Source organism: Tubulanus polymorphus, chromosome 5, assembly GCF_964204645.1.
Source record: "Tubulanus polymorphus chromosome 5, tnTubPoly1.2, whole genome shotgun sequence".
NCBI lineage: Eukaryota > Metazoa > Nemertea > Palaeonemertea > Tubulaniformes > Tubulanidae > Tubulanus > Tubulanus polymorphus.
The window spans coordinates 13,033,744-13,045,514 of record NC_134029.1 but is presented as its reverse complement, the minus strand read 5'-3'; the positions used below and the strand labels follow the sequence as shown (position 1 = coordinate 13,045,514).

General features: G+C 31.5%; 1 protein-coding gene across 1 annotated transcript in view; it reads right to left on the bottom strand.

The window, feature by feature from the left end:
- Window positions 1–4,550: 4,550 nt before the first annotated feature.
- Window positions 4,551–11,771, bottom strand: part of LOC141906249 (uncharacterized) — a 37,625-nt gene continuing 30,404 nt past the window's right edge. Inside the window, exons 2-4 of the mRNA XM_074795495.1 lie at window positions 4,916–5,036; window positions 4,708–4,840; window positions 4,551–4,606 (exon numbers count right to left, since the gene is read on the bottom strand). Of these exons, the coding sequence (XP_074651596.1) occupies window positions 4,551–4,606; window positions 4,708–4,840; window positions 4,916–5,036 (310 nt within the window). The remainder of the gene's footprint in view (window positions 4,607–4,707; window positions 4,841–4,915; window positions 5,037–11,771) is intronic.

The window sequence follows — 11,771 nt, the reverse complement described above, 5'->3', positions numbered from 1 at the left end:
ACTCCTGGACTAGAATAATTTCTTGGTTTTATAACTTTTAAATCTGCATTTAGTGGGTTTTTATTTTATTATTTTTTATTTTATTTTATTATCTGTTCTCCACGATTGAGTGTGGTTATTCTACCATTCGTACTGTTATTTTTGGATATACTGTTATAGGGGGATTTTCACCTGTTACCGTTTAGTGGGTTACCCAACTTATATATCTTGCACCGATTTTCTCCAAGCAAAAAACAAGGATTCGATGTATTTGCACTGGTTTGATCAGTAGCGATGCCTAAATCACAGTATTATAATGGTCCGAATGATCAGGTTGGATATATTACACTAAGTACTACACTATTTGCCGCGGCATAGTAGTTGCGGCAGCTTTGACTCCGAGGCACCTAAAAACCGGTGGTATAGCACTTGAGATTTTCAGTGTAGGCCACATCCCTCCATCAACTCGCATTTGGTTGTTTATAATGTTTACAGGAACACATCTGGCTGACACTAGCTTTACACAGTATCACAGATGACGAATTAAGAAAACTTTTTTCATATTTCTTTAATGACATTTTAAACATAGCATTCTTCTTAATTACAATATGCTGATTCTGTAGGTGTTTTTTGATTAAAATGGCCTCAGTAATAAAGGATTTAACAAAAAAATCTGTATTTTCAATTCATCCAATTTTTGTTCTATTTTGATAAAATTTTGACACAATATTACTGTATAGTGAGCTTAGATGATACTGAAATTGTGTTACAATTACTAGTAAAAAAGTTTTTTAACCCTCAAAATTATTTACTTGAAGGCTGCAACTGTTTTGTTTATATACATGTAGTTTTATGACTGTAGGCATCCTGTTACTGTACTGTGCCGTGTGTGAAGTGCTGTTTCACTGGATAACTCCTCCCAGCTTGTCATTCAAAGATTTGATAAATATGAAGAATGCGCTACGTACATTACTAACTTATGCATGAAGGAGGGCTTAACCGAAATTTAAACTATAGTAATGAATATGTTACATGTTCACACATATCCTTGACAAAAAGGAGGGTCCAAATCGGATAACTGATATAGATAATAGGGAAATAACAGTTTTAACCGTTGGAGCTCTTGACTGCACCATGTGTTCAGAGATACTGCCATGTCTGACAGATGATTGCCCTTTTATGCTGGACGTCGGCCTTGACTTAGATGAGCATTTTTTCATCAGTAGCTTGAAATCTAACTTTCTTTGAATTCTTGTATCTTCCCATCCCGTGTGTTGTTTTGAGTTTCGTAGTACAAACTATTGAAGGATGAGCAAGATCAGAAGTCATGCACACACACACTACATACATACACACGCGTGCCTGTTGCCATACTGTTTCAGATAAACAGGTAGATTCCTGAGTGGACACTAATTGAGAACACAAACAAACTTGTTCAAAACCAACTAACAATGCAGGGGGTATAAGCTTATTTTAAACATTTTAGACTGGATGATAATTCAGTGATTTAGCCATGGACGATTTACTGTGGCGGATCCAGGGGATGTCCGACACCACGAAAATTTCCTTCGAATATTCCGGACTGAATATTTTCTGAAGAAAGATCAAAATTACTGTTGAACAGCTAAAAAAATATCAAATTTTGTTGTGGCAATGACGTAGCTGTTTTACCAATTTGGAATTAACATTTGGCTGTTACCAACACACATTAATGTATATTAATGGACTTTGGCTGATATTGCCTTGGTTTATCTTCTGCATGAAGTCGCTGTGGATGTTTCAATTTCAATCAAAGATGAAAATAATTGATGGATTTTAGATTAAGGGATTAATTTTGCAATTGTCAAGTCTATCAACTTCATTAATGTTTTGTTTAGCATTACGTTGGAACACATAAAAAATATTAAAGAAGTGCAAAAACACGCTTGAACTACTGTAAGATCGGGGTGCGATAACCCTTTAGTGTCAAAAATAGATCAGAGTTTCTGTTTAGATGTCTGGTTTATTCACTCTGCAATATATAGATTCAAAACATATACATTTGAAAACCACCCTCTTAGAAATCGGTTACTATTAAAGAGTAGACACTAATAATGGTCACTCTTATAAGTAACCGTTTTGATAAAGGTGACTAATAGTTACTCTCCATTTTTAAATGTATGGTTCTCATAGTCCAGCTTTTCTATAATGTACACTCTCAAAACCTTGCCGTTCAGAAAGTATACTATTTTAAAGTATATGGTACCAATCGTACACTCTTAATACCATATGCTTTACAACCAGAGACTTTCGAAAACCAACCGTTTCAGAATGTGTACTATTTAAAAGTATACGATACAAATCGTAGACCCTAAAAACCACATGTTTTACAACCAGAGACTTTCGAAAACCAACCGTTTAAGAGAGTGTACTATTTGAAAGTGACTATTCTAAAACGTATACTACTGAAAAAGTAGCTGATATCATTAATTGCTTATTGTTCTCAAGTGGCGACTAAGTAAAAGTAGACGTTTGAGCTCAAAAGAGGGATAGACATGTTCTTGGATTCAGCCTTTCACTTCTTGTCATTACTGACCCATACGTAGGGGCCTACTGCATGCCATTAGCGTCAATCCATTCCATTCCATTCCACGGTGAATTTAATAAGAAATTTAGTTAGATCCCCTTTGTCCAAAAGCTGCATCATTTATATAACTAGCTGTCGAATTTAATTTACCTCCTTCAGAGAATACCATAGTCCGTCGCCCATCAACGTGTTGACGAAAGAAAAGTTGCTCATAATCATGTTTTATACATTTGAAACGTTAAAATGAGATTTTTTGCGTCTTGCAGAAGTAAACCATATTCTTGGAATATTGAGCATAGTGTTTAAGTTGGCTTGCACGGTTCGTGAATGGGTTTTCCTCATTATGCTGCCTGTATGCATTAAAAATCCAGATTTCAAGCGAATAAATTTGTCCAAAAAGTGGCCCTGTCTCTGTAACCGGAGGTAGAGACTAAACCACGGTTCAGGACTCGGCAGCGGACACCGGCCCGGAAAATATTTCAAAAGTGTATTGTCGGTACCGATGTCAGCGTTTTTCGGAAATTCCCTTAAATTTCAGCGTAATTATTTCAGCGTTTCAGTGTTTCAGCTTTTTCAGCGAAGTTCAGGAACCGCGACACAACGACCTTGATTAAAACTTGATCAATTAAAAATCTATTTATTGACACTTTCGGTAACATAAACAGATCAGCAATATACTTATATAAAATAACGGGAATAACAAGAAATCAAAATATTAAAGCGGTTAGCTTAATAAACAAACGCCCGTAAACCTGTCGGACACGCGAACGCCGGACTTGTAAACTCTTGGATTCGGACCCGCTGAACAAAAATTCAAAAATTGACTTTGAAATTGATTGTGGAGAAGAGAGGGAATAATTCAATAGCTCTTCCTCAAAAAGAAGAGAGAAATATCGGAAAGAAAACACAACATGGCTACTAATTAAACGGGGCCAAATTTCCGATATTTACGGCTCGACATTGCCTTTATAACGTTGATTTATCAAAACTCCCATGCAGTATCTGGAGATTGAAGTGAGCTGAAGGATATCATACGGTTTGTATTGGCAACAGCGGTAAGGTAAGGAAGCCTTTACACTTTTAACAAAAACTGTGTGGAAAAGGGAAAAAATAAATACGGCTGCATAGCAGCGACAACGGGTTTCTGCCTTGCTGGTTTAATCGTCGCATTGGGAAGCGTACGAAGATTTAACCAAAATAATACTTACATGTACTAATGTACCTTGTTCGGTGCTTTGATAGTTCCATTGGGAGTTGCATGAACTATTATCGTTCCCGTTGGCATATGGCACGTATGTGTATATATCTACTTATACCATGTTTTTGATGTGATCCAGCTTTGAAACTGAACTAAACCACGTGTACTCAATAAATTTTTATTGATTGAACATGAAGCATTTTGGTCACATCACTAAAGATCTTGATTTTATCTGTTTAGAACTCAATCTTATTCTGATAAGTTGACGTGCTGAACAAAATAACAGAGATAGGAATATATCACTGTTAATTTGATAAAAGACATGAAACGTTTTTTTGAAATATTTGAATACATGCATATGTGCTTTGGATCGCGGTAAAAATACACGACACGATACCGACACGTAATACATTTTAACAAGGAATGTTAATATGTGAGTGGAGATACCGGTTTGTAACATGCGAACTACTGCACGTCTGACCAGCGGGTCACCCGCTGTGGTATCGGGTCAATCCACTGTGTTACTAAATGTGTTACTAAACAATCTATCGACGGAACTCTGTAGCAGGTGCGAGTTGCTCTGATTAGTTGTTGCGAAGCATACGGAACCCCGTTAATGAGGAATCTCCAGACGCCGATTGTTGCTACGCAATACGTCTGCAGTTAAATTAATAAAAGCGCGCCACACTACCATACATCTCGTTCCTCGAGAGCTAAAACGTGTTCCTAGCACGATTTTAGCGTTTTTCGGGAATTCCCTGAAATTTCTGCGTTTATCGGGAGTTCCCTGAAATGTCAGTGTTATTTTCAGCGTTTCAGTGTTTCAGCTTTTTCAGCGAAACTCAGGAACCGATCAGAATGAACTGAATTCGTTTCATATATTTATTAAGCTAATTGATCGGAAAAAGGTTGATATTCGTTTCATTCCAAATAAAGCACGTGTTATACTTGGTTAATGACTTACTTGAAACAGAACGAACCATCTCGACACAATCAGCATCAAAAACAGACTCATCAGTACCAATTTTGCGTAACAAATCGATAAAGATAAATCCTAGTGCTGCTATTGCCACACTGAACATATACAAATGAAATATCTGAAATATGTGAGAATATGTAGCCAAATCTTGCCAATTTTCTTACTTACAAGTATCAGATAGTTTGTCAATTACCTCCGTGTAGTAATAATGCACAGTATCGGTGCCAGTGATAGCATCGCTTATTGGGAACACGACTCCGAACACGCAAGCAATCATACAATATATGCCACATATCGCCCTAGTTATTGCTGATCTGAAACAAACCATAAAACTTTACACAATTGAATATTTTTCGTTAGATATTCTGCACGAGGTAAAATTGTTCCGTACCAGAAGAAACTACTTAAAAAACGCAATTCATTTCTACTAAAACCGTTATTGATTAGACATGGGTGGATTTAAGGGGTTGTCTCGGGGTCCAGGCCCCTGCTGTCCTGTTGGGTTTGCAGTTTAAACAAAAGATTGTTAAAACCTGTAAATGTGTCATTCATCATTTCGGAAATTGAGCTATTTTCCGATATATTTCCTAGAGGATATCTAATACCGATGGCATAGGACCCTCTAGTAGCCGGAAAGTTATATAAATGAATATCATATTAATGAAGTCAATTTTAATAAAAAATTGTTTAGTAAATGGAGAATAAACAAGTACATAGTGAGAACAATAAATCATTCTTAGATAGAATTAAAGTTACTACCAATGCCAAATCTGTAGATTATAAATTTAAGAAGTTGACAGAATTAACGATTCATGAGAAATATATAATTACTGATATTGAATCAACTACTAAAAAATATGGTGATAAATTATTAATTCATTTCGAATATCAAGGATTGAAAGGTAATAAATATAAATTCAGAACATATCTACCAGATAGATTTCATAGATTATCTAGTGAAGATATAGAAGAATTATGTTCCGGTGATTTCTATTTTATATATAAAGGTAAGAATGAAAAAGGGCACCATGATATAGATTCCGAATAAAACATTTTGTAAAATAAATGGTTGAATTAAAAGAATATAGAATATATGTTGATTTAGAAAGCTTACAAATTCTAAATCACATAATTTACTAGTACAATTAGATAGAAAATTTAAGAATTGTGTTGATTTAAAATTAGTTAATATAACTTTATGTAATTCTTCTTATAATATATCGGATAAAACTATTGATCATAGAGGTTTTGCAAATTTATCATAGAAATAAAAATAAATGGTTTCATCTATTTTTTAAACCAGGATTATATAATTTAGAATCATTAACGCAAGAAATTATTAGAAGAGTTCGGTTGAAAATGGGTGGATCTGCTGAATTTGGAATAAAATTAATCAAAATTGATTGTTTTAATAAAATAAGAATAAAGTTCGCTAATGAACAAAATAAATTTATGGTAAATCTATTAAAAAAGAAATGTAAGTTTAGAAAAAGAAATTGATGATTTAAAAAGATAATTTAGAAGTACAGAAAGAAGAAATTATATCATTATTAAAATCATATAATTATTGTATTAATAGATTAAAAGTTATCATTAAAGATTTAATAATAAAACCAAATTCTAAAGTATCATTGAACGATAGAATAAAATCATTATTTAAGTTAGAAGGTATCACAATTCTTTCAATTCTAACAGCTGTAACTATGATATTTACAACAATAGGTTTAGCTATATCAAATTCATTAAAATCTACACCTACTCCTAATTAACCGGATAAACCACCGAGTCATAATTCTATAGAAGGATAAGTTAAGGATGGGTTAAAAAAATTAGCAAACTATCTATGGGAACTATCTAAAAAATCTGGTGTAGCTCTACCTGGTGTTATTGCATCAATTGTAAGCTTTGTTTTAAAGTCTGCTGGAAATATTATTAGTTTGGCTGCTGAACATATAATATTATTTTTAATAACAGTTGTTAATGCAATTATTTTTGGATAAGTAAATATGATAGAAAATAAATAATTAATTTTTTCTCTTAAATAAATGAGTGGGATTTATATAAATCCTTCTAAGAATTCGAGAATAACTTATGCAATTAAAGCAGAAAGATCTCACCATATCATTATTCATAATCCTTCTAAATTAATCCTAATGAAACTTTATATGTTAGATTTCCTAGATTAAATCAAAATACTTTTTATGTTCCAAATATTATTTATTTATCAGCTCATATAAAAGTAACTGGCAATAACAATAATTATGTTGTAGATAATGTTGGAAGATATTTACATAAAGAATTAACTATAAAGATTGGACCAGAAACTGCTTTTTCATTAGATGATTATAATTTATTTATGCATTATAAAGAGTTATGGCTAACTAAAGAAAATAAAAATAATATGATTTTCCAGGGCATTCAATCAAAAAATCAAAATAAATTAAGATCAGAAGCTAATAACGCAGTAGTAACTAATGACGTTGACAATTTAATAAAAAAGATTTATGGTAGTAAATAGAAAATTCCATTAGACTTTGAATTGATAAATAATAATGCGCCTTTATATAAATATGCTATACAAGAAGATATTATATTCGAAATAAAATTTGCACTGGTGAATGAAATTGAGCTATCTGGCGTTGTTAAAGATATGGGTTATAAATTATCGAATATATGTTTAGAATATGACACAGTTACTGATGAAAATATTGCTAGCACAATTCAAACTCAATGCAATCAAGGTTAGTCATTATTATATAATTATATAGATAAATTTAAAACTGTAATTATTAACGCAGCTGGTGAAATAATTAATGAAAATATCAACTTTTCTAGAAGATCTATTAAAGGAATATTAATATTCTTTTACACAATGTATTCTAATGGTGCAATTAAAGTTGATAAATATTATAATCCTGAAATATCAAACGTAGAAATAACTATTGAAGGTATAGCAAATAAAATATTTTGTCAAGGAATGAGAATGTTGGATCAATGGGTAGAAATGAAAAACATTTTATGTATGAAAAAATAAGAGCATCGGAGAATTGTAATATTAATCAAATAGATTATTAACCGGCAATAAATTTGCATTATGGTTAGATTTTAGAACAACCGATGATAACTTATTACATGGCTCTGGTAAAAAGCTACAGAACACAAAAGATGATATTCAATTATTTATGAAAATGAAGAAAGGAGGTCTCAATTATAAAATACACATTTATATTATATATGACGCGCAATTAAATATTACAAATTCTCAATTACATAGTGTTATGTATTAATAAAATCATCTTTAATAAAAATTTATATAATAAATGGAAGGTTGAATGTATGAAATAGAAACTTACAGAAATAGAAAAATATAGTGAGTATTTTGGAGAATTCTATAATCAATTAGAAATATAGAATATAGAATACCTAGAATAGAAAAGAATATTGAAACTAAAATAGAGGATGAAATTGAAACTAAAATAGGAGATACTAATAAAATTGAATATAGAATAGAAGATAATAATAATATTGAATCTAAAATAGAAGATAATATTCTATCTCTAAATCTTATAATATACCCTCTATATATGATATTGAAACAAAAAAAAAGATTATTATAATCCAAAATATTGTGATATATGTAAGAAATATATATCATATAAAAATTGGGCATCACATAAGAGATCAAAGAAACGTGTAGAGAAAGAAAGAAAAATTATGATAATATAATTGAAACTAATGATAATAATATATCAGATAATGATATAATAGATAATTTAAAAGATAATATTAATGCAATTAAAGCTAATGATAATTATATAACAGATAATAATATAACATATAATGTAATAAATAATGTTAATACAATTAAAACTAATGATAATAATATAGCAGATAATGAAATAATTGATAATTCTAAAAAACATTGTAATATTTGTAATTTAGATAATTCTAGAAACAATCTACCTAAGAATTATGATGAATTAGATATAAACAAAGTTGATTTTATAAATTTATTAGAAACAAAATTAGAATAATTATCATAAAACTATTTATATATCTATATACTAGACGTACGTAATAATCTTGGAAGAATTCTTGGAAGAATATATTATATGATATTTTAGAAAATAATGTAAATTGATTATGTTTAAAATTAATTAGAAATATAATTTTGATATAATTTTGTAACCTATTGAAACGTAAACTATAAACATTTGAAAATAGTTTTAATATAATTCATATTGGGAATAATTATTTTAAAACTATTTATATATCTATGTACTAGATATACGTCAGAATCTGGGTAAGAATCTTGGAAGAATCTTGGAAGAATTCTTACGTACGGCTAGTACATAGATATATAAATAGTTTCAAATTTTGATATTTCAAATGTTAATATTTCAAATTTTATTTAATTGATTTATATTTATATGGAAATTGAAGCCTCAGAAGTAATTTAGAACCTTTATTATTTTTAAATGTATTCATAATTGTATCATGTAAATCAGTAGGTATTATTTGCTTTTCCTCTAAAGCTGGTTGCATAAATTTTTTATCTTTGTTATAAAATAAAAATAAAAATCTTATATTCTCCCTAAGGTCTTAAACAATCCAATTATATTTTTGATTCAAAACCCAAGTTGTAATCCCAAAATGTCTCCCCGAGAAAGCTAAGTAACATAACTCACTTGCTCTAACCTTTGAATCATGTAAATTGGCACAATCATCTATATAAAAAAAATATCATGTATATCATCTATATGAACAAGAGGCCCATGGGCCTTGAAGCATTGGTAGATTATACTGTGGTATTAAGTGGTTATAATGTTTTACATCTGCCGGCAAATCTTCTATGACGATGTTGATTGGGAGGACCACAGACTTAAAGGTCTATTTGTCTAGTACGATTTTATTCCTGAAAATGAATTTATTTTCTGCCGAACGATTTAGCCTAGGCTATTTGTACTGTTAAACCTCATTAATGCGATTCTGTTAAAAAGACGAAACTAGTTTATTCTGATGTTTTCCATCATGTCCCAGCCAAGATATTTATACATTGTATCAATCAAGATTTGGATACAAAAACCCATTTTTACGCATGAACTGTTAGGCCCCACTGAATAATGAAAACAAAAACAGAACGATTTTTTTCTGAATGCAATTGCAAGACCCTGTGATCTTAGAGCTCCAAGCTCTGATGCATGTACGCATGCAAAACATCGCAGAGAGCGATGCCGGCGTTGGTGTCACTGAGGCCGGCTGATGATTGTTTGTTTGTCTTTTTGTTTGTTGGCTTTACGTACGTCGTTTGGATCTTGGTTTCCCAAGACTATTCCTATTGGATTGTTCATTTAACCTCACGACGGTACGGCCTTCGAACCCACTTGTAACTCAGCAATGATAGTGGATTCAACAGCATCACGCCTTATCTCACTGAGCTACCGAGGCCGCTCAATTCAATTCCAAAACACTACAGCAGCGGCAAATAACCACCGCAATATTGCAATTTACGACAAACAACGCGTAAATTCAATCACTGTTGTTAGACGCATGGAAAAGATAATAAAAGGTATTTTTCCCGGCGCGCATTACAAAGCGAATCTCTGCCGAGTGCATAAGAGGGTGCTACCGCCTTATGAGTGCGCAGCAGGCGGGTAGGGCGTCCTAAAAAGAAAAAACTTATATTAGAATATAGCCGAATCGAATTTTACAATGTCAGTCAACTGATTGATCATACAACATGGTTGTTCTCGGCGTACTTAACAATGATATATTCCTCCAATAAACAACTCCGACTGGTAAAATTGAAATGATCTATCTTTATTGGTGATATCGTATCATGGTGGAAGCCTACCGTTTACCGTTCGATGTTTCGTGTCATCATGAAATGGTTTTAACTTTAGTAAAGGCGTTCCCGCACGATCACATACGGGTTTCAGTCACGAGTTGGCTGCCGTTCCACTGCTCTAGAAATACGTATTCTGACGCTGAGAATTAATCCCAAATAATCCAATGGATACTGATAGTTGGAATAACAGTGATATCCAAACACTGTGATATTTATAAACCGGAGGTACATAATGTTATGTTTTTCTATTCAGAAGAGGCTGTTCCCCATTCTTTACTGCCAATGTCAATGCGGACATATCGCTTCGCGATTGTTTAACCTACTCTCATCTACCAGATAATGAACGAGAAAAATGCGATCGAATAACTTTTTGGACCATTAAATCAGAAATCTGGCGACGCTATGTTGTGGGGAATAATTGAAACATTCTTTTTAGTCATTTTCATCTGTTTCTAATGTTTTACGTGAACGGAGTGACAATTTGAAGTTACTATGAAAATGAGAAGAGTCGGCGCTATTTTTTCGTACTACTATTTTCGATCCATTTTACTAGCATTGGCATGACGTCATAGACGTCAACCAATGCTAATAATGTATTTGAACTTTAATAAATATCAATTGCTATTTTCATACAATTATCTAAATTATTTACAGATTTAGGATCTAATGTAATAAGCTTTTTATCTTTTAAAACTTTATCCCTATTATATGTTTTTTTTCATTTCATAAGTAGGACAGAATAATATTATATTATCAAAATGATTCTTATAAACAGTTTGTAATAAATCTTATATGAAATGTGTCTTACCACAATTTGTTACTCCAGTTACTAACTTATTATGTGGTTCAAATATAAATATATCTTTATTATTTATTTATTTTTTAAATTTTATTTGATAAGATCCAGTCATTAAATTTTCCATCATACCCTTTCTATTTCACCAAAGAATATTTCTTACTACGCAACGTTTTTATTTTCAATACGTTTTTAATTTTATATTATTTATCATCTGGATTTGGTACAAGTGAGAATGAATGTAAGGGAATATTCCTACAATGAAAACATCCGAATAATCCACTATAAGAAAATACTTGAAACGGCACAACCTGATAAAACAAGAACTGGAAAATGTAGGAACGTACACACTGGATTACAAAATAAACATTCAAGAGTGGTATATACAAGAAATACCTTTTACTG